At 45.6% G+C, this 24,720-nt stretch overlaps 1 protein-coding gene across 3 annotated transcripts in view; it reads left to right on the top strand.

The window, feature by feature from the left end:
- Positions 1 to 24,720, top strand: part of LOC121008928 (protocadherin alpha-2-like) — a 381,217-nt gene that overhangs the window by 51,441 nt on the left and 305,056 nt on the right. Inside the window, exon 2 of one of the 3 annotated variants that reach the window (XM_040441707.1) lies at positions 23,224 to 23,237. The exons of the other annotated variants lie outside the window; for them this stretch is intronic. Coding sequence (XP_040297641.1) covers positions 23,224 to 23,237 — 14 coding nt within the window. The remainder of the gene's footprint in view (positions 1 to 23,223; positions 23,238 to 24,720) is intronic. 3 annotated transcript variants of the gene reach the window in all.

Raw genomic sequence — 24,720 nt, 5'->3', positions numbered from 1 at the left:
CCAACCTCCAACAAGGAGTGCCACTGAACCCCCCTTTTCTCAATGGAGGAGAACACGCGGGATGACGTTTTTATACGGCTGTGACATTATAGTGGATTGGCTGGTTGCGCTGCATTATGGGTGAGCTCACGTTTCCAGGCTTCTTTCATGTTATAACGTGCAGCTGCCGTTTTAGGATAAAATGATTTGTTAGCACAAAGAGTGAGGAAATTCAGATTTATTGCAGATCAAAGTTTTCCTAAACTTTGGATCGAATACACTACTTGTGACCATATCCATAAACCCTATGAAACTAAGACAAGTCAGTCATAGAACTTTTTCTATCTATAGGTTAGGTGACACTAGTCATAAGAAGGGCTTAAATAGCCTGAACGGTGTAACCAATTTCTGTAGTTTACCAAAAGGTGCTCTAATTTTTATGAGTGGGAGTGACCCAATAAAATAAATATAAAGCAAATTGCTAAATCACAGGTAATGCTTCTAGTAGAAAATACAGTACCTCTATAACATGGTGTGTTACAGAGGCAACATATAGTTGCACAAGGAGTGCCTATGGCTTATAAGTACTAAACCAATAGACTTTTCCACAAGCAGGACTTAAAGGGGTTGTCTGGGTTCAGAGCTGAACCTGGACATATCCCCTTTTTTCACCCTGGCAGGCCCTATGAAATGAGCATCAGAGCATGAAATGCTCTGATGCTCTCCGGTGCCCTGAGCTGTATCGCACAGGGCAAGGGCATTGTTGTTTGCAGTTTTCGCTGCACTGATGGGTAGTAATGGACGAACATCGGCCGGAACAGTTCTCGAACGTGCGAACGCGATCAAATGTTCGCAAATCAAAAGTTCGCAGCGGGCTCCATTCACTTTAATTGCAGGCTAACCTGAAAAACCTTCAGCTCATATTTGCAACCACCAAATACTTAGTAGAAGTGCACAAATAGTCCCACGACATGGACAGTGACATACTAGAGGGGGATCAATGACAAAAAATCCAACAAAAAATCTGTGTCTTAATCAGGGGACATTTTTATGCGTCTTAAAGGGAAATTCTCTTAAATGTGCCCTGTTGCGCTACCTAAATGCACTATATAGAAACTATATTATTGGTATATACCACCCCTGCTTCATTCACTTTTTTAGGGGGGCAACTGGTATATCACACCAGTAGAAATGATTTGTTCCAATAACGCTTGTCCCTCTATATACCTGCGGTATCGCAGCAGAGCCTCACACAACTGCCGCACAATACAAATGCACTATAATATATTTTCTATGTTAGAAAGTATATTATAACATTGTAGAAGGAAGGCAATCCATTAGAATATACATAAAGAAAAATGTAACCTTTAATAATGTTACTATGAGGGTCCATTCACACGTCCGTAAGTGTTTTGCGGATCCGCAAATTGCAGATCCACAAAACACGGAGACTGGCAATTTGCATTCCGCAATTTACGGACCGCACATCGTCGGCACTATAATAGAAAATGCCTAATCTTGTCCGCAATTGCGGACAAGAATAGGACATGTTCTATTTTTTTGCGAAAACGGAAGCACAGATGCGGAAGTGCGAATCCGCAAATACGTGTGAATGGACCCAACGGGTGCAGACCAATTAATTTTCAATGGGGTAGGAATGTGCTGTCCGTATCTGCATTTACGGATCCGCATCTGCATCCGCATTTGCGGATCAGCACTTCCGCATCCGTGCTTCCGTTTCCGCAAAAAAACAGAACATTTCCTATTCTTGTCCGCAATTGCGTACAAGATTAGGCATTTTCTATTATAGTGCCGGCGATGTGCGGTCCGCAAATTGCGGAATGCACATTGCCGGTGTCCGTGTTTTGCAGATCCGCAATTTGTGGATCCTTCAAACACTTACGGACATGTAAATGGACCCTTAAGGGCTCATTCAGACGGCCGTATGCTATCCGCAAAAATGTGGATCCATTTTTTTGCGGATTAGATGCTGACCCATTCACTTCTATGGGGCCCTTTTCTATTTCACGGTTCCGCAAAACAAATGAAACATGTCCTATACTTGTCCGTGAAAATCAGGACATTGCCCCATTGAAGTATATGAGTCCGCAAAAATACTGAATGCTATCCTTTTTTAACGGACATGCTGAACTGTCCACAAAAAAACGGCTGACTGAATGAGTCCTAAAAGATATCCCTGAAAATGAAAATAAATTACATTATTAAAGTTAAGCAAAAAGCTTAGATGTGGTAGGCAATAACAAGTGCTCGACGGCACTAAATCAGGTGCTTGGCGGCACCAAATCAGAAACCATATGTCCTACTACAATCCGGGGGGTCCCAGTGCACATCGATAAATCCCGGAGGGAAAGCAAAAAACATCTATCCCTGGGCTAGATGATGATGTGGTATTGAAGAACAGGGTGGGCAAAGAACTGTCCCTGATATTGACTTACAGGGGGGTGCTATTCTGGCCCTGATAGACTAACCACAGAGCACCCGCCCTGATAAGAGCGACCCCGTCCGGAACCTTACCCTATATAAAAATGTCCTTAGTAAGCCCCTAGTCCCTAAGCCCCTGACTTCCAGGTGATCACTATATAGATCTATCTATGTGTTTTTGACTCATTATAAAAGTATATTATAGGTATATCGCACCCCAATGTGTATCACACCTATCGATAGCACACCTATACCAGTCCTTAAAAGGACTTTTGTAGCCCTATTAGCTAGTGTTTGGTGTCCCTAACAGCCTGTCCCTGCTCCACACAGCAACCTCTCCCTACACTGTCAAAAGACTGAATGTAAAATGGCGGCCAGATCAGGTTTATTTTTAAGGTAGGGGGTATGTCCATGTGCTGAAACGTCTCAATTGGCTGTCCTGTACCACCTGATGGATGTGTCATGGGCGAAAGTTCTTCACAATGTATAAAGATATGGCGGGCGCGAATATCGCCATATGTTCGCATGTTCGGCGAATCGCGAACACTTAAAGTTCGCAGAGAAACGACCGCCAGGCGAACCGCAAGGCCATCTCTGCTGATGGGCAGGTTTTGGCACTGTCCTAACCATTTTATAGGTTAGGGCAGTACTAAAGCCTGCATATTTGTAGAGATGGCCTTACGGTTCACCCGGCGGTCGTTTCACGGCAAACTTTGCTCGTTCGCAGTTCGCTGAACAGGCGAACATATGAGGATGTCCGCTGGCGCCATATTCTTTGCATTGTGCAGATATTTGACCAATGACACATCCATCAGGTGGGACAGGACAGCAAATTGAGACGTTTCAGCACATGGACACACCCCCTACTCTATAAATAAACCCGATCTGGAAGCCATTTTACATTACGTTTTTTGCCAGTATAGGGAGAGGTTGCTGTGTGGAGCAGGGACAGACTGTTAGGGACACCAAACGCTAGCTAATAGTGCCACAAAAGGTATAGGTGTGCTATCGATAGGTGTGATATACAGAGGGGTGTGATATACTTATAATATACTTTCTAAAATAGAAAGTATATTATAGTGCATTTGTGTTGTGCAGCAGTTGTGTGCGAGTCTGCTGCGATACTGCAGCTAGATAGAGGGATAAACGCTATTGGAAAAACTAATTGCAACTGGCGTGATATACCTGTTGCCCCCCCCCTCCCACAAAAAAAATGATTGAGATGTGTGATATACCTATAATATACCTTCTAACATAGAAAGTATATCATAGTGCATTTGTATTGTGCAGCAGTTGTGTGTGGTTCTGCTGAGATACCGCAGCTAGATAGAGGGACAAACGTTATTGGAATAAGTAATTGCAACTGGTGTCATATACCTGTTTCCCCGCCCAAAAAAATCTGATTGAGGGGTGTGATATACCTATAATATACCTTCTAGCATAGAAAGTATATTATAGTGCAATTGTATTGTGCAGCAGTTGTGTGCGGTTCTGCTGAGATACCGCAGGCATATAGAGGGACAAATGCTATTCGAATACCTAATTATAACTGGTGTGATATACCTGTTGTTCCCCAAAAAAACTGATTAAGGGTTGCAATATACCTGCCTCCACAAAATACTGATTGAGTGGTGCAATACACGGGCTTCCACAAAATATTGATTGGGGGGTGTGATACACCGGCTTCCACCAAATATAGATTGAGGCCTGCGATACACCAGCTTCCACCAAATATTGATTAACAGGTTTGATGTGCCAGCTTCCAGCAAATAATCATTATTTGGTTCCATATACCTGTTTCCACAAAATAATGATACAGGGTATTGATATACCGGCTTCCATCAAATATTGATTGAGGCCTGCGATACACCGGCTTCCACCAAATATTGATTAAGGGGTTTGATTTACTGACTTCCAGCAAATACTCATTATTGGGTTCTATATACTTGTTTCCACAAAATACTGATAGAGGGTATTGATATACCGGCTTCCACCAAATATTGATTGAGGCCTGTGATACATCATATTCCACTAAATATTGATTAAGGGGTTTGATTTACCAACTTCCAACAAATACTCATTATTGGGTTCTATATAACTGTTTCCACAAAATACTGATAGAGGGGATAGATATACCGGCTCCCACAAAATATTGATTGAGGCCTGCGATACACCAGCTTCTACCAAATATTGATTAAAGGGTTTGATTTACCGGCTTCCAGCAAATACTTATTATTGGGTTCTATATACCTGTCTCCACAAAATACTGATAGAGGGGATAGATATACCTGCTTCCACAAAATATTGATGGAGGCCTGCGATACACCAGCTTCCCACAAATATTGATTAAGGGGCTTAAAGGGAACCTGTCACCAGTTTTATGGTGTCCTAACTAAGGGCAACATAAATAAGTCACTGATTCTCTTAGCAAAATGCTGGGTCACTTTCTTTAATTGACCCAGTCAATCTGCCAACATCTTGTATTGAAAAGCTCCAGCTCATAATGATGAGTCCTGAATATTCATGAGCTCCTGCCTCTCCCCGCCTACCTGCTGCTTATTGACAGTTATTTTCCATATGAATCAGCAGCAGGTGGGCAGGGGAGTGGCTATAGCTGTTAATTAAATAAACGCTGGACTCAATGACATCACGCTGGACTCAAATCAACTCATTAGCATGCGGCATCTTTGTGTGTATATTATGAGATAACCATGTCACACCAGTAAGTGAATACATCTAAGGTACTTTTTAGTAGTTAATGATTGGATATAATTAGTTAGATTATAATCAAATATCCACATGACAGGTTCCCTTTAATTTACCGGCTTCCAGCAAATACTCATTATTGGGTTCTATATACCTGTTTCCACAAAATACTGATAGTAGGGATTGATATACCGGCTTTCACCAAAATATTGATTTAGGCCTGCGATACACCAGCTTCCCACAAATATCGATTAAGGGGTTTGATTTACCAGCTTTCAGCAAATACTCATTATTTGGTTCTATATACTTTTTTCCACAAAATACTGATAGAGGGGATTAATATACCGACTTCCACAAAATATTGAGGCCTGCGATACACCAGCTTCCCACAATTATTGATTAAGGGGTTTGATTTACCAACTTCCAGCAAATACTCATTATTTGGTTCTATATACCTGTTTCTGCAAAATACTGATAGAGGGGATTGATATACCAGCTTCCACAAAATATTGATTGAGGCCTGCGATACACCAGCTTCCCACAAATATCGATTAAGGTGTTTGATTTACCAGCTTCCAGCAAAGACTCATTATTTGGTTCTATATACCTGTTTCCACAAAATACTGATAGAGGGGATTGATATACCTGCTTCAACAAAATATTGACTGAGGCCTGCGATACACAAGATTCCACAAAATAATGATTAAGGGGTTTGATTTACCAGCTTTCAGCAAGTACTCATGATTGGGTTCTATATACCTGTTTCCACAAAATACTGGTAAAGGTGATTGATATATCGGCTTCCACAAAATATTGATTGAGGCCTACGATACACCAGCTTCCACAAAATATTGACTAAGGGGTTTGATTTACCTGCTTCCAGCAAATACACATTATTGGGTTCTATATAGCTGTTTCTACAAGATTCTGATACAGTGAGTGTATTGATATACCGGCTTCCACCAAATATTGATTGAGGCCTGCGATATACCTGCTTCGACAAATGCTGCTCTTCTATAGGGACTTTGTCACAGGGTAATTTTGAAAATGACAGGCAAAGGAAGAGGCAGGCCATTCTGCAGGGGTGGTAGGGGTTTGGCAGGTGCACCAGGCCGAAGCCTAAGTGGGAAGTTGGAGAAGTTGCGTGCGATTACGTCAAGGGACGCACCAGAGTTGGTTGAGTGGCTCACTCAGCCTTCCACTTCTACACACTCCTCATCCTCTGTATCTGCACCCTCCTCACACTTTACTGTGTGCACCTCCAAAGACACCACCACCATAGCCCCTCCACACGAGTCAGAGGAATTATTTTCCCATCCATTCCCAAACTTTACTGATGCACAGCCGTTCTTGGAATCGGATGAGGAAGAGGAGGTAGCAACGGCCGCCACCCAGCGGTCTGACGACAGTACCCAGATCAGCCCAAGGAGGGTGGTCCACGCTGCCTACTCCGAGATCTCTAATGTCAGTGGTGGTGAAGGTGACGATGATGACGTGTCGATGGACGTTACGTGGGTGCCCACAAGAGAGGAAGAGGAGGTGGGTTCAGAGGGAGAGACGGAGCAGCAGATAGGGAGCAGAAGGAGGAGAAGCAGGCAGAACTCGCAGTGCACAGGAGGTAAAAAGCAGACTACAAATGTATCTGGAGCGAGCCATCCACCATGCACGGTCACATCTGGCGCTTTTTTTTTAACGTGTCAGCTGCTGACAATAGTGTTGCCATCTGCAGCCTGTGCTGTCAATGCATAAGTCGCGGTAAGGCCAACACTCACCTAGGGACGACCGCCTTAACCCCTTAAGTACTCATGACGTACATGTACATAATTTCTGTCCGGGACTTAAAGACCCGTGACTTACATGTACTTCATGGTGATCGGGCGGGTGCAGGAGCTGCGCCCGCCCGATAAGCCAGCATCAGTGAAATCACCATTGCCGGCGCATTAACCCTTGATGTGCCACGGTCAGCGCTGACTGCGGCACTTGCAATGTCGGGCGGGGTCCGGAGCTGCCATCGGGTCTCCGTGCTGCTGTGATGGGGACCCGATGGCATGGAAGGCAGCCCGATGCCTTCCTTAGGCATCGGGCTGCCTTCCTGGGGAGAGCTTGTGAGATCCAGCCCCCTGGATCTCACAGGCAGGAATCTGTATGTGTAAAACAGAAGTATTGGAATGCATTATAAAGGGGATCAGACCCCCAGAAGTTGAAGTCCCAAAGTGGGACAAAAAATAAAGTGAAAAAAAGTTGAAAAATCAAGTTTCCCCCGAAAAAATTCTAAGTTTCAAGAAAAAAAAAATTCATGATCCCCAAATAAAGTAAAATTTTTTTTGGTAAAATAGAGGGGAAAAAAGTAGACATATTAGGTATTGCCATATCGAACAGCTCTATAAACATATCACATGACCTAACCCCTCAGATGAACACCGTCAAAAAAATCAAATAAAAACTGTGCTAAATAAAAAAAAAATTGTCACCTTACATCACTAAAAGTACAACACCAAGCGATGCTGCGTATGCCTGCCAAAATAGTACCAACCTAACCGTCACCTCATCCCACAAAAAATGAGCCCCTACCGAAGACAAAAAATGCTGTTATTGTGTAAAACTTAAGTAAATAAAAAAATATTAGGTATTGCCGCATCCGTAAAAACCTGCTCAATAAAAATATTACATGACCTAATCTCTCAGGTGAACACCTAAAAAAAAAATGAAATAAAAATGGTGTAAAAAAAGCTATTACATCACAAAAAGTGTAATAGCAAGCGATCAAAAAGTCTTATGCACCCCAAAATACTGCCAATCAAACTGACATCTCATCCCGCAAAAATGATACCCTACCTAAGAGAATTGCCCAAAAATTGAAAAAACTATGGCTTTCAGAATATGGAGACACTAAGACTAGAGTTGAGCGAACACCTGGATGTTCGGGTTCGAGAAGTTCGGCCGAACTTCCCGGAAATGTTCGGGTTCGGGATCCGAACCCGACCCGAACTTCGTCCCGAACCCCATTGAAGTCAATGGGGACCCGAACTTTTCGGCACTAAAAAGGCTGTAAAACAGCCCAGGAAAGAGCTAGAGGGCTGCAAAAGGCAGCAACATGTAGGTAAATCCCCTGCAAACAAATGTGGATAGGGAAATGAATTAAAATAAAAATAAAATATATAAAAATAAACGAATATCAATTGGAGAGAGGTCCCATAGCAGAGAATCTGGCTTCACGTCAGCAGAGAATCAGTCTTCATGCCATAGCAGAGAATCTGGCTTCACGTCACCCACCACTGTAACAGTCCATTGTCATATATTTAGGCCCCGGCACCCAGGCAGAGGAGAGAGGTCTCGTCTAAGACATGTTTTATTATTATTTTTTTTAAATGATATTATTGTGTAAAAATAAAATAAATAAAAAAATATATACATATTAGGTATTGCCACGTCCGTAATGACCAGCTATATAAAAATACCACATAACCTAACCCCTCAGGTGAACACCGTAATTTTTTTAAAATAAAAACAGTGTAAAAAAAGCTTTTTTCACCTTGCATCACAAAAAGTGTAATAGCAAGCGATCAAAAAATCATACACACCCCAAAATAGTGCCAATCAAACTGTCATCTCATTCCGCAAAAATCATACCCTACCTAAGATAATCGCCCGAAAACTGAAAAAACTATGGCTCTCAGACTATGGAGAAACTAAAACATTATTATTTTTTGTTTCAAAAATGAAATCATTGTGTAAAACTTACATAAATTAAAAAGTAGACATATTAGGTAGCGCCGCGTCCATAATAACCTGCTCTATAAAAATATCACATGACCTTTCAGGTAAATACCGTAAAAAATAAAAAATAAAAAAGTCACAAAAAGTGTAATAGCAAGGCATCAAAAAGTCATATGCACCCTATAATAGTACCAATCAAACCGTCATCTCATCCTGAAAAAAATTAGCCCCTACACAAGTCTTCAAATGTGACATGGCAGCTTAAAATTATCCCAGTGAAATCTGCATTCTAAAAACCATATGGCGTTCCTTTCCTTCTGCGCAATGCCGTGTGCCTGTACAGCAGTTTACGACCACATATGGGGTGTTTCTGTAAACTAAAGAATCAGGGCCATAAATATTGAGTTTTGTTTGGCTGCTAATCCTTGATTTGTAACTAGAAAAAATGGATTAAAATGGAAAATCTGCCAAAAAAGTTAAATTCTGAAATTCGCTCTCTATTTTCCGTTAATTCTTGTGGAACACCTAAAGGGTTAACAAAGTTAGTAAAATCGGTTTTGTATACTTTGAGGGGTGTAGTTTCTAAAATAGGGTCACTATTTTGGAGTTTCTACTCTAGGGGTGCATCAGGGGGTCTTCAAATGTGACATGGCAGCTTAAAATTATCCCAGTGAAATCTGCTTTCCAAAAACCATATGGCGTTCCTTTGCTTCTGCGCAATATCGTGTGCCCGTACAGAATCAGGGCCATAAAAATTGAGTTTTGTTTGGCTGTTAACCCTTGCTTTGTAACTGGAAAAAATTGATTCAAATGGAAAATCTGCCCAAAAAATGACATTTTAAAATTTTATCTCTATTTTTCATTAATTCTTATGGTACACCTAAAGGTTTTGAATACCTTGAGGGGTGTAGTTTGTAAAATGGGGTCATTTGTGAGTGGTTTCTATTATGTAAGCCAAAGTGACTTTAGACCTGAACTGTTCCTAAAAAAGTGGGTTTTAGAAATTTTCTGAAAAATTTCAAGATTTGCTTCTAAACTTCTAAGCCTTCTAACGTCTCCAAAAAATAAAATGGCATACACAAAATGATTCAAACATAAAGTAGACATATGGGGAATGTAAAGTAATAACTATTTTTGGAGGTATTACTATCTATTATTAAAGTAGAGAAATTTAAATTTGGAAAATTGCAAATTTTTCTAAAGTTTTGTAAATTTGGTATTTTTATAAATAAACATGAATTATTTTGACTCAATCTTACCGCTGTTATGAAGTACAATATGTGACGAGAAAACAATCTCAGAATGGCCTGGATAAGTAAAAGTGTTTTAAAGTTATCACCACAGAAAGTGACACATGTCAGATTTGCAAAAAATGGTCTGGTCCTTAAGGTGAAAAATGGCAGGGTCCTGAAGGGGTTAAGAAGGCACCTCGCCTGCCTCCCATCACCGAGCCCAGTGGGAGCAACAATGTCAGAACCCACAAAGCCACACTCCTGGCGTTCCACATCCTGCCTCTTCTCCTTCTCCTCCCAGTTGTCCTCCCCTCCACCTTCCACCGTGCCGTCGTCACGTTCATCTAGCAAAAGGCAGGCTTCCGTGGCCCAAATGTTCGAATGTAAAAAGTTGATGACGCCGGATAACCCTCTTGCCCAAGGGCTGACCGCCGGCTTTTCGGAACTGCTAGCCCACCAACTTCTGCCATATAAAGTGGTGGACTCGGAAGCCTTTAGAAAATTTGTGGCCATTGGCACACCGCAATGGAAGGTCCCGGAAGGAAATATTTCCAGAACAGCATCCCAGAGCTATATGGCCATGTTCAGCGGCAAGTGAATGTATCTCTAGCACACAGTGTCGGTGCCAAGATACATCTGACCACAGACACGTGGTCTAGCAAACACAGGCAGGGAAGGTACATAACTTTTACTGCCCACTGGGTGAACCTTCTGACAGCTGTCAAGCATGCGACCCGTGTCACCCGTGTGGATTTGGTGTTACCTCCAAGGAAGGCCTGCAGGCCTGCCTCTTCTTCTCCTCCTCCTACTTTATCCTCTGTCTCCTCCTCGGCTTACTCCTCCTTTTCCATTGCTAACGCCTCATCTGCTTCACCCCCCCAGCTCCCCAGAACCTATTTGACGTGCCAGTTGAGACGTTGCCATGCTGTGCTGCGGCTGTTGTGCCTGGAAGCCAAAAGCCACACCGATTAGTGGCTAACCCCGCTCAATTTACCAGTTGGTAAAGTGGTGTGCGACAACGGTGCCAATCGGCTGAGCGCACTGAAACAGGGCAAAATGACACATGTGCCATGCATGGCACACGTCCTGAACTTAGTCATGCAGCGATTCATTCAAGACGTCTTGCGGCAGGCCAGGGAAATCTTTGACCATTTTAGAAGATCTTACATAGCCATGGCTCGCCTTGCTGACATTTAGCGTTGACTAGTAATGATCGAGCACCAAAGTATTCGGGTGTTTGGCCCAAACACATTGCTATATTCGTGTGCTCGGCCGAGCACCCGAGTATAATGTAAGTCAATTGGAGACAACCAGGCACCCCCTGCTCTGAAGAGGGGAGAGTGCCTGGTCCATGGAAAAAAGTCAGAAAGTGACAGAAACACCACCAAAATGGGGACGATGTCTGGATGCATCTTTGACTCCCAGGTTGCTGCTGGGAACCGTGTTGTCCGAGTTGTACGCCACTTTTAAAGACTGACAAAAATACACACAAACCCCCCCAAAAAATCCATTTTACAGCAAAAATTGTTAGGAAACATTCTTTCCAGTATATTCAATTGTATATAAAGTGCAAGTGCTTCAAAAAATTACAAGCAAGAGGCACTCCGAAACAGCCTGTATATCACATAAAGGAGGGCTACATTCACATTGTGGTACAATTGTTCAGATAGTGGGACTCCTATACTCATAAAGTCTATGCACTGAGTGAAAGGGCTGTCAAAAATTACAAGGAACCGGCACTCCAAAACACCCTTTGTTATACATAAAGGAGGGCATCATACACACCTTGAAAAATTATGATTGATGGCCTGCTGGTGACCCTCAAAAACATTTGGAGCAAGGGCCTGCTAATCTGACCATCTAAAACCTTAGGGGCAAGGGCCTGCTGCCGCATTGGTGACTCTAGATAACCTCTGGGCGATTGCACATCCCCATGATGGCGACGATCCATTTGGATCTCTGCCCTATCAACTTTCGATGTTCTTTTCTGCGCCTACCATGGTGATCATGGGTAACGGGGAATCAGGGTTCGATGCCGGAGAAGGAGCTTGACAAAGGGATACCACATCCAAGGGAGGTCAATGGCTGAAATCTGATTGGCTATTGTTGCCTTGCCCCTTTTTTTCCTAATTGTGAACCACCCAGAGAGGGTGGGTCAAGGTATTAAAGCAGAAGAATCCAAGGAAGGCAGCAGGCGCGCAGCAATTACCCACTTCCGACTTGGGGAGGTAGTGACGATAAATAACAATACAGCACTCCTAAGCAGCCCTGTTATTGGAATGAGTACACTTTCCGTTAACGAGGATCTATTGGAGGGCAAATCTGTTGCCAGCAGCCAACTTGCTCCCGGCCTCCACAACATTCACCCAGTGTGCCATCATTGTGAGGATTGTGTTGAACAGACTCTTGGTTACTGAGACTGGACTTGTAGGTGAGGGCCTTTTGCCACTTTGATGACTCTAGATAACTTCTCGGCATTTGCACGTCCCCGTGATGGTGACGATCCATTTGTATTTCTGCCCTATGAACTTTGGAGCAATTTTTCAACAAGGACCTTCTGGTATAGCATCGTTTTGATTGTCCTCTCCACTAGAGGAATGAGAGATGAGAAGTTCTCTTTGTAGCGGGGGTTGAGAAGGGAGAACAACCAGTAATCTGTGTTGTCTAAAATGCATATAACCCGCAGGTCGTGGGAAAGGCAGCCTAACATGAAGTCAGCCATGTGTGCCAGAGTCCCAACAGGCAAGACTTCGCTGTCATCATCAGAAGGTGATCTGACCCTGTAAAAGATTCTAGGTGAGGGCTTGCAGGTGAGCAGACCCTGTAAAATATATGCGAGGGCCTGCAGTTGAGCTGACCCTGTAAAAGATTTTAGGTGAGGGCCTGCAGGTGACCTGACCCTGTAAAACATTATACGTGAGGGCCTGCAGTTGAGCTGACTCTGTAAAACATTATATGCAAGGGCCTGCAGTTGAGCTGACCCTGTAAAACATTATATGCGATGGCCTGCAGTTGAGCTGACCCTGTAAAACATTATATGCGAGGGCCTGCAGTTGAGCTGACCCTGCAAAACATTATATGCGAGGGCCTACTGCTGAGCTGACCCTCTAAAACATTAGGGATGAGGGCCTGCTGGTGAGCTGAGGCTCTAAAACATTATATGCAAGGGTCTGCAGTTTAGCTGACCCTGTAGAACATTATATGCGAGGTCCTGTCATTGAGCTGACCCTGTAAAACATTATATGTGAGGGCCTGATGGTGAGCTGACGCTCTAAAACATTATATGCGAGTGCATGCTGTTCAAATGACGCTCTAAAACATTATATGCGAGTGCATGCTGTTACAGCTAATGCTCTAAAACATTATTTGCGAGTGCCTTTATGTGAGCTGATGCTCTAAAACATTACATGCGAATGCATGCTTTTCAGCTGACCCTTTAAAAAAATTTGAGTTGAGGGCCTGCAGTTGAGCTGACCTTATTAAAAAAATTAGAGTGGAGGGAATATATACAATCTGGATGAGGAGGAGGAGGAGAAAACAAGATTCAACAATATACTCTTTTTTTGTGGTGGAAAAGGTGCATGGGAATACACTACAGTAGATTGAGTACATTATAAATGAGAGATTGAAATTGCCTTTATGTTCATCATCAGCTCAGCTCTCCTCTGGCCTTGTTCATTTTTATCTGAGTCAACCTGTCAGCATTGCCAGTGGACAAGCGGATACGCTTATCTGTTATGATGCCACCAACAGCACTAAATACACACTCAGACAAAACGCTGGCGGCAGGGCAGGCCAGCACCTCCAAGTTCGTGTCACGTGTCCAGCTTGGACACCCAGTAGTTGTAAGGCACTGAGGGATCATTTAGGACGCTGACACGGTCTGCTATTTATTTCTTCACCATCTTCCAAAACTTTTCCCTCCTTGTACCACTAGGCCGTGCTTCAGGGTGAGGTTGCTGGCAGGGTGTCATAAAAGTGTCCCATGCCTTGGAGAGTGTTGCCCTGCCTTTGTTGGAACTGCTGTGTGTTCCCCTTGTCTCCCTTCCTTGGTTGCCTAAGGAAGTACGGACTCTGCCGCCAGCGTTGACAGATGGAAAATTTTGTAGCAATCTCTCAACAAGTACCTTCTGGTATTGCACCGTTTTACTCATCCTCTTAACCACAGGAATTAGAGATGAGAAGTTCTCTTTGTAGCGGGGATCAAGAAGGGTGAACACCCAGTAATCCGTGTTGTCTAAAATGCGTATAACGCAAGGGTCGCGGGAAAGGCAGCCTAACATGAATTCAGCCATGTGTGCCAGAGTACCAACAGGCAAGACGTCGATGTCGACATCAGGATGACTCTCCATCTCCTCTTCCTCCTCCTCTTCTGCCCATCCACGCTGAACAGATGGAATCAAAGTTCCATGGGTACAACTGTCTCCAGCTCCTCCTCCTCCTCTTCATGGTCCAATTTGCGCTGAGAGGACAAACTGTGGGTGGTCTGGGTATCACTCTGTGTGATGTTCTACCCCATTTCATCATCTGCCACATTCAGAGCATCGTCCTTAATTGTGAGCAGCGATCGTTCAAGTAGACACAGCAGTGGGATGGTTACGCTGATAATAGAGTTATCACCACCAACCATCTGTGTGGATTCATCAAAGTTTTTTAAAACCTCACACAGGTTTGACATCAATGCCTACTCCTCGCTTGTGAATAGTTGCAGTTGACTCGAAATGTGACGACCATGTTGCAGCTTGTATTCCACAACTGCCCTCTGCTGCTCACAAAGCCTGGCCAACAAATTGAACGTAGAGTTCCAGCGCATGCTCACGTCGCACAACAGTTGGTGAGCTGGAAGCCACAAGCGCTGCTGCAGCGTTGACAGACCGGCTGAAGCTGTGGATGACTTGAGGAAATGTCCACACATGCGGCGCGCCTTCACTAGTAGCTCTGGCAAATTAGGGTAGGTTTTGATAAACCGGTGAACTACTAAGTTTAAGACATGGGCTAGGCATGGGATGTGTGTCAGGTTGCAGAGCCCCAAAGCCTCCACCAAGTTACGGCCATTGTCAGACACAACCATGCCTAGTTGTAGGTTGAGTGGCGAGAGCCACAGCTCGGTCTGTTCCCTTATACCCTGCCACAGCTCTGCGGCGGTGTGCTGTTTGTCCCCTTAGCAGATCAACTTCAGCATGGCCTGTTGATGCTTACCCACAGCAGTGCTACACTGCTTCAAGCTAGCGGCTGATGGCTGACTGCTGCTGGAGGTGGAAGTGGAGGAGGAGGAGGCAGAGGAGGAGAAGTGGGGGTTGGAGCCAGTAACATAGCTGCAGGCGGAGACCCTGATGGACGTAGGGCCCGCAATCCTGGCCTCCACAACATTCACCCAGTGTGCAGTCAGGACAATGTAGTGGCCCTGGCCACCAGCACTTGTTCATGTGTCCGTGGATAAGTGGACCTTACCAGTAACTGCGTTGGTCAGGGCACGGGTGATGTTCTGGGACACATGCTGGTGTAAGGCTGGCACGGCACATCGTGAAAAATAGTGACGGCTGGGGACTGCGTACCGAGGGATAGCTGCCAACATCAGGCTGCGGAAGCCCTCAGTGTCCACAAGCCTAAATTGCAACATTTCAAGGTCCAGTAATTTTGAAAGTTGCGCATTTCGTTGGCCTGTGGGAGGGTGGGTATTTGCGCTTGCGTTCAAATGACTGTGTTATGGACATTTGGACGCTGCGCTGGTACAGGGAAGTGGATGTTGTTGCTGATGGTTCATGCGAAGGTCCAGGTGCAGGGCGAGTAGAATCCGGGCCTGCGCCTTCGACAGGGGATTGCCCAGCAGTGCGTAACACAGGGGAAGAGGAGGCAGTGGTGTGACCAGCAGACCCAGATTGTGGACCCAGGCGTTTGGCCCACTTATTAGGGTGCTTGGTTGCCATGTGGTGGATCATGCTGGTGGTAATGAGATTGCTAGTGTTCACACCCCGGCTCATTTAGGTACGGCACAGGTTGCAAACTACCACTCTTTTGTCATCTTAACTTTCAGCAAAAAAGCGCAGTACTGCTGAAAGTCTACCCCTTGGCAAGGTAGATTTACGCATAGCGGTGCTTGGTGTAACGGTTGCGGGCCAGTTTGGTGTGGGCCGACTTCTCCCTTTTGCAACCCCACTGCCTCTTCCAGCTTGTTACGGTGCTGCGGATCCCTATCCCTCTGTACTGCTGTTCTTGTTCAGCTTTTCATCTTCCCAAGTTGGGTCAGTGACCTCATCGTCAACCACCTCCTCTTCAACTTCCTCACTCTGCTCATCCTCCTGACTTGCACTAACCACAACCTCAGTGATTGACAATTGTGTCTCATCATCATCCACCTCATGAACTAATGATTGCCGTTCACCACCGTCATCATCTTGAGACTGTGAAGGCTCAAGAGATTGGGAATCAGGGCACAATATCTCAGGTCCCACTTCAAGCGTGTTGGGCGCGAGGGCCAAATGTAATAGTGGCGCTTGAAAGAGCTCCTCGGAATATCCGAGTGTGGGATCACTCGTTTGGCAAGCCTCTCCATGGTGGGAGGAAAGATGATCAGAGTGAGGATTCGGTTGACCAGACTCTTGGCTACAGGGACTGGACTTGGTGGAAGACTGAGTGGTGCTTAACCGACTGGAAGCATTATCTTCAGCAGTCCAACCGACCAACTGTTCACACTGGTCCGACTTGGACAGCGTTGTCCTGCGCCGCCCAGCTAAGTTGGTCATGAAGCTGGGTACGGTGGATGTTTTTTTTTTTTCTGGTGCACTGGCAGCAGGCACAATTTCATTGCGCCCAGAGCCATGGCCTCTGCGTGCACATCAGCACCATGCCCACTTTCCCATCCCTTAGTGCTCGCCTTCTTCATATTAATGGTTTTGTTACTAGAGGTGGCGCAGATTGTTTTACAGTACGCTAAAGACACATTTTTCAGATGCAGGACACTATATGTCACAGAAACTCACAAAATATGGACACTATATTAGGCCCAGATTAGTTACATTTGCCCAAAAGAAACAGTTTTCGGATGGAGTACTTTATATGTCACAGATGTGTATTACACGCATACTCTACAGAGACAGTAGATGAGGACTGGCCCCTGACTATTTAAATTTATACTAAAGAAACTGTTTCGGATGGCATAATGTATATGTCACAGAAAACAACACACTATGGACACTAGATTAGGCCCAGATTATTTAAATTTACGATAAAGAAACAGTTTTCGGATGGCGTACTGTATATGTCACAGAAAGCCACACACTATGGACACTAGATTAGGCCCATATTATTGGAATTTGCCCTAAATAAACAGTTTTCGGATGGCGTACTGTATATGTCACAGAAAACAACACACTATGGACACTAGTTTAGGCCCAGATTATTGGAATTTACGCAAAAGAAACTGGATGGATGGAGTACTATATATTTGTATTATTTATCATTAAAGCGCCATTCATTCCATAGCGCTGTACATATGAAAAGGGGTATACATACATAATACAGATAATTGCATTAATCATAAACAAGACGAGTTACAAACTGGTATAGAAGGAGAGAGGGCTCTGCCCGTGAGGGCTTACAATCTACATGGTATGGGAGAAGGACACAGTGAGTGCAGGTGAAGTTGGTCATGGCGGTATAGAGGCAGCAGGGTCACTGGTTGTAGGCTTGTCTGAAGAGGTGGGTTTTCAGGTTTCTTTTGAAGGATTCCACTGTAGGTGAGAGTCTGATATGGTGGGGTAGCGAGTTCCAGAGTGTGGGGTATGCACGGGATAATACTTGGAGGCGATTGTGGCAAGAGGTGATAAGAGGAGAGGAGAGAAGGAGGTCTTGTGAGGATGGAGAGTGCGTGTGGGGATATATAAGTAGCTCAGAGATGTAGGTAGGGGACAGGTTGTGGACGGCCTTGTATGTATTTGTTAGTATTTTGAACTCAATTCGCTGGGCAATGGGGAGCCAGTGGAGGGATTGGCAGAGGGGAGAGGTAGAGGAGTAACAGGGTGGTAGGTGGATTAGTCAGGCAGCAGAGTTGAGGATAGATTGGAGGGGTGCAAGAGTGCTAGATGGAAGGCCACAGAGGAGAATCCTGCAGTAGTCTAGGCGGGAGATGATGAGGGCATGTACAAGCATATTCACAGATTCAAAGTTAAGGAAAGCGCGGGAGATGTTTTTGAGTTGGAGGCGACAGGTGGTGGAAAGGGCTTGGATGTGCGGTCGGAAGGAGAGGGCAGAATTCAAGGTCACTCCAAGACAGCGGACTTGGTTGACTGGGGAGAGAGTGCAGCCATTGATCGTGATAGATAGGTCTGTTGGGGGGGTTAAGCAAGATGGGGGAAAGATGATGAACTCTGTTTTATCCATGTTAAGTTTTAGAAAGCGAGAGGAGAAGAAGGAGGATATGGAAGATAGGCATTGTGGGATTCTGGATAGTAAGGTGGTGAAGTCTGACTATGCTGACTATGACTGATCCAAGCACGTGTCATAGGGTGCTATATAGCACCCGATGACGTGGTTTGTCCAGCCAATCACTGTAATGCCAGCAGCCAATATGGCTATTGGCATTACAGTGATGGCAGTACTAACTACACGTTTATTGGCTGCTTAGCAGCCGCAAAACATGTGGGGAGGAGACTTGAGCATGGCGCTCGAGCACATGCCTTACTCGGCCGAGTACCGCCATGTACCGAGCATAGCGATGCTCGAGCCGAACAGGTATTCGGCCGAGCATGCTCGCTCATCACTAGCGGCAACACCACTTGCCCGTCAGACATCTGATTTGTGATTAACTGACGTGCTGGAACTCCACCTTGTACGGTATATGCTTCGTAGGCTACTCCAGCAGAAACGTGGCGTTAACGACTACCTGTACAAACTCACCGCGCCAGTGGCTGCTCATGCGCGATGCATGAAGACTTCTTCAGCCATTTGATGAGATCACCAAACTGGTCAGTCGCAGCCAGGGCACCATCAGTGACATTGTACCTTACGCCTTCTTTCTGGAGCGTGCATTGCTTCGTGTCATTGATCAAACCATCGAGGAGCAGGAAGATGAGGAAGTCGCAATGCTGAATGAATTCCCAGGGGGGGGTCTACTCCATCTGAGACAAGTCATCAGGAGTCTGAAGAGGAGTCAGAGGAGGATGGTGGCTTGGGGGAGGAGGAGAGGGAGGAGAAAGTAGAGCAGGCTTTAAACTTTTCGGGGATCCCTGGTGTTGTCCGTGGATGAGGGGAGGATGACGTTCTCCTGGGCGATGAGCAGGAGTCAGGGCACTCCACTGCTTCCAATTTAGTGCAAATGGGGGCCTTTATGCTCCAGTGTTTGAAGAGGGATCCCTGTATAAAAATCATAAAGGGCAAGGACCAGTACTGGGTAAAAATGTACTTAGACCCCCGGTACAAACAAAAAATGGCATACATGTTACCAGCATCACAGAGGGCTTTCAGAATGCAGCATTTCTAGGCCTTGCTTCAAGAGATGCTGCATTCTGCTGTTGCGGGCGCTGGCAGAGGAATTTTCACCCACAGAGAAACAGTTGCGGGTACCAATCCTACAGCACATGCAAGAAAAGGGCAGTTTGAAGATGTGTTGGTCACTTTGGATATAAGATCATTCTTGCAACCAACCCATCGACAACCTCTCTACGGATCCAGCCTCAGGGAACACCTAGACCGAGAGGTGTCCGACTACATCTGGTTAATAGGCCGATGTGTACGCTCTGAGAAGTGAGGAATTCCTTGACTACTGAATGTGCAGGCTTGACCTGTGGCCAGAGCTGGCACAATTTGACATGGAACTCTTTGCTTGCCCCTCATTGAGTGCCCTGTCCGAAAGGACGATCAGCGCAGCATGGGGGATCGTGACTGATAAGAGCACTCACCTAGCTCATAATGGTGTGGACTACCTCACATTTATAAAAATGAATGAGGCATGGATCTCGGAGGAATTCAATACCTGTGGCGACCACATTTAATTGAATTTACTCCTGCCAGCCCACACATATCTGCCACCACACAGAACAAATAATGATCCATGTCTTATGTAAATACAGTGGCATAAAAGGCCTTTTTCTGTCCGGTGAATGCCTAATGTTTGGTGCCACGGAGAAATTCAACACCTGTGATGACCACGTGTCATCGAATTTCAACTATTATCATTTGAGGTTTTTTCAAGAGGGGGATTTCGTTAGCCATGTTTTTAATCCAATTTTATATTTTTTGTTCTTTTAAACATATGTATTTAATATATATTTGTATTGGCCTGCAGTAAAATTTATATCCAATGACTGTCTAATATACCTCCAGCCACATAATCACTTGTTCTTTTCAGTTTGGTGAACGAATAATGTTTGGGGCCTGTACTTGTCATGCCCCACTCTGACGATGTGCGGAGGTCGGCCAGGATTGCAGCACGAGTTTAGTGTTTGTTTTGGAGTCGTGCTGGATCCGCCCCTCATCAGGTGCACTGGGTGGAGTCATTAGTTTAAATAGCTCCTCTGCCCAGTGCCCTGAGCGGATTATATTCATTATTGTGATCTTGGAAGCTAGGAAGGAAGGTTGGCTGTCTGCTCCAGCTCAGGAAGATAAGTGTTGTTTCTAGTTGGTTGTTTTGTGTCATCTTTCCCATCCAGGTTCTGTGCGAGCAGGCTGCTCCTATTTCCCACTTCACCATCTCAGGGAATTCAGGGTTTTGTCAGCCCAGGCACGGGGACATCTCAGATCTACCTTCAAGATCTGTAGATGGGCTGAGCAGTGCAGAGAAAGAGGTCAGGGATTAGCTAGGAGGTGACCCTTCCCTGTCTCTCGCCCAGAGCCTGGTTGGTTCGTTATCTGTCATACTGAGTGCACGCCCGCCGTGACATTATAATCCGCCATACTGTGACTGCCATCACTCAGCGCTTTTGTGATGGCGTCAATTGATGCACTGGTTGACCGCATGCAGGGTTTATCCCTAGAGGTTGCGGATCTGCGTAATACGGTCACACAGTGTCAGAGGTTTCTGGCATCAGGTACAGGTCAAATTGGTGGGGAGCCTAAAGTCGCTCTTCCCAACAGATTTACAGGTAGTACGGATGATTTTTTCTGCTTTAAAGAGTCATGCAAATTGTACTTTCGACTGCGTCCATTTTCGTCAGGTAATGAGGATCAGAGGGTTGGTATCATCATGTCTCTGCTTAAAGGGGACGCTCAATCCAGGGCTTTTTCTCTGCCGCCCGGTTCTCTGGCTCTCCGATCAGTGGAGGAATTTTTCCAAGCCCTGGGATTGATTTACGATTACGATTCACTGAGACCGTGTTTGGATTTCCGGGAGTTGAACCGTATTACAGTCCGGGATCCATATCCCCTGCCCTTGATCTCTGATCTTTTTGATCAGATTGTTGGAGCCAAGGTGTTCTCCAAGTTGGATTTGAGAGGAGCCTACAATCTGATCAGGATCAAGGAGGGGGATGAGTGGAAAACGGCCTTCAATACGCACGAGGGTCATTTTGAAAACCTGGTGATGCCTTTTGGGTTGACTAACGCGCCAGCAGTATTTCAGCGATTCGTCAATGACATTTTTCATCACTTGGTGGGGAGGTTCGTAGTAGTTTACCTGGATGACATTTTAATTTATTCTCCTGATCTGAAGACCCATCAGGATCATGTGAGACAGGTTTTGACGATCCTTCGGGAGAATAAGTTGTATGCCAAATTGGAGAAATGTTTGTTTGCGGTGCAAGAGCTTCCGTTCTTGGGATACATGCTTTCTGATTCCGGTTTTCGTATGGACCCCGAAAAGGTCCGGGCGGTTCTGGAGTGGGACCGACCAGAGAATCAGAAAGCTTTGATGCGGTTCTTGGGGTTTACAAATTATTATAGGAAATTTATTTCGAATTATTCTACCCTAGTAAAACCTCTTACTGATATGACCAAGAAGGGCGCCGATGTCTCTGTCTGGTCGGATGAGCCGTTGCAGCCCTTTTCGGCTGTTAAGGAGCGTTTTGCGTCCGCTCCCATTCTGGTGCAGCCGGATGTGTCTCAACCATTCGTAGTGGAGGATGATGCATCAGAGGTGGGGGTTGGGGCTGTGCTGTCACAGGGTTCATCTCCTGGCAAGTGGGTCCCGTGTGCCTTCTTCTCCAAGAAGCTCTCGGTTGCCGAGAGGAATTATGATGTTGGAGATAGAGAGTTGTTGGCTATCAAGTTGGCCTTTGAGGAATGGCGCCACTGGTTGGAGGGGGCGTCTCACCCCGTTACGGTGTATACTGACCATAAGAATTTGGCTTACCTGCAATCTGCCAAGCGTCTGAACCCTAGGCAGGCCAGATGGTCACTTTTTTTTACCAGGTTCAATTTCGTGGTTACCTTTCGCCCAGCGGTCAAGAACGTCAAGGCTGATGCCTTGTCTCGCAGCTTCCCTGGGGGAGGTGATTCAGAAGATCCAGCGCCGATTTTAGCGGATGGAGTGGTGGTCTCCGCTCTGTACCCTGAATTGGAGATGGAGGTGTTGGGAGCTCAGGAGGGGGCTCCTGGTTCGTGTCCCCCAGGGAGGTTGTTTGTTCCTGAGGGCCTACGATACAAGGTGTTTAAGGAACATCACGATACTGTTCTCGCTGGACATCCTGGTGGTAAGTCCACCTGTGATCTGGTGTCCCGGAGGTTCTGGTGGCCAGGTTTGCGTAAGAGTATTGAGAATTACGTGGCTGCTTGTGAAACCTGCGCTCGGTCTAAGGTTGCTCATACTCGACCTCCTGGTTCACTTCTTCCATTGTCTATTCCATCTCGTCCTTGGACACATTTGTCCATGGACTTTATTACGGACCTACCGAGTTCCTCCGGGAGAACAGTGATTTTGGTGGTAGTCGATCGTTTCAGTAAAATGGCTCACTTTATACCATTAACAAGTCTGCCTAACGCTAAGACTCTTGCGCAGATTTTTGTGGATAATATTGTTAAATTGCACGGTATTCCTTCGGATATTGTCTCTGATAGGGGCACGCAGTTTGTCTCCAGGTTTTGGAGGGCGTTCTGCTCTCGACTTGGCATTCAACTTTCTTTCTCGTCGGCTTTTCATCCACAGTCGAATGGTCAGACGGAGCGTACCAATCAAAACCTGGAGACCTACTTGAGGTGCTTTGTGGCTGAGAATCAGGAGGACTGGTCCTCGTTCTTGCCCTTAGCAGAATTTGCATTGAATAACCGTAGGCAGGAGTCCACGGGTAAGTCGCCATTTTTTGGCGCATACGGTTTCCATCCTCAGTTTGGTACCTTTTCTGGGTCTGGTTCCTCCGGGATGCCAGAGGAGGAGAGATTCTCTTCTGTCTTATCCTCTATCTGGCGGGGGATTCAAGGGAATTTGGAGAGGATGGGTGAGAGGTATAAACGAATGGCTGACAGGAGACGTGTGACTGGTCCGGACCTGTGTGTGGGTGATTTAGTGTGGTTGTCCACTAGGAATATCAAGTTGAGAATGCCATCTTGGAAACTGGGTCCAAGATTTGTTGGTCCATATAAGATTTCTGCTGTGATCAATCCTGTGGCATTTCGACTCGATCTGCCGCAGACTTGGAGGATCCACGATGTCTTCCACAAGTCTTTACTAAAAAAATATGTTAAACCGGTGGTACTATCGCCATTGCCTCCTCCTCCTGTTCTGGTCGAGAGAAACTTGGAGTTCGAGATCTCCAGGATTCTCGACTCGAGAGTTCTGCGGGGTTCCCTCCAGTTCACTGGAGGGGATACGGTCCTGAGGAGAGGATGTGGGTTCCGGCGTCAGATGTCAACGCCAGCCGTCTGGTGAGGGCCTTTCATAGGTCCCATCCGGATAAGGTTGGTCCAGGGTGTCCGGAGGTCACCCGTAGGGGGGGGGTACTGTCATGCCCCACTCTGACGATGTGCGGAGGTCGGCCAGGATTGCAGCACGAGTTTAGTGTTTGTTTTGGAGTCGTGCTGGATCCGCCCCTCATCAGGTGCACTGGGTGGAGTCATTAGTTTAAATAGCTCCTCTGCCCAGTGCCCTGAGCGGATTATATTCATTATTGTGATCTTGGAAGCTAGGAAGGAAGGTTGGCTGTCTGCTCCAGCTCAGGAAGATAAGTGTTGTTTCTAGTTGGTTGTTTTGTGTCATCTTTCCCATCCAGGTTCTGTGCGAGCAGGCTGCTCCTATTTCCCACTTCACCATCTCAGGGAATTCAGGGTTTTGTCAGCCCAGGCACGGGGACATCTCAGATCTACCTTCAAGATCTGTAGATGGGCTGAGCAGTGCAGAGAAAGAGGTCAGGGATTAGCTAGGAGGTGACCCTTCCCTGTCTCTCGCCCAGAGCCTGGTTGGTTCGTTATCTGTCATACTGAGTGCACGCCCGCCGTGACAGTACTCCAGTGGCCTAAAGTAAAATTGCTATTCAATGACCGTCTAATATACCTCCTGCCACATAATCACTTGATCTTTTCTGTATGGTGAATGCATAATTTTTGGGGCCTATAATCGAACTGGCCAACAGTAAAATTGTTATACGGTGACCGCCTAATGTACCTCCAGCAACATTATCAATTGTTCTTTTCTGTACTTTGAATGAATAATTTTTGGGGCCTGTACTCCACTGGCCTGCAGTAAAATTGATATCCATTGACCGTCTAATATACCTCCAGC

Source organism: Bufo bufo, chromosome 1 (genome assembly GCF_905171765.1).
Source record: "Bufo bufo chromosome 1, aBufBuf1.1, whole genome shotgun sequence".
In the NCBI taxonomy this organism is placed as follows: Eukaryota; Metazoa; Chordata; class Amphibia; order Anura; family Bufonidae; genus Bufo; species Bufo bufo.
Note: the sequence above shows the minus strand (reverse complement) of the source record. Positions and strands in the feature narration are given on the sequence as shown.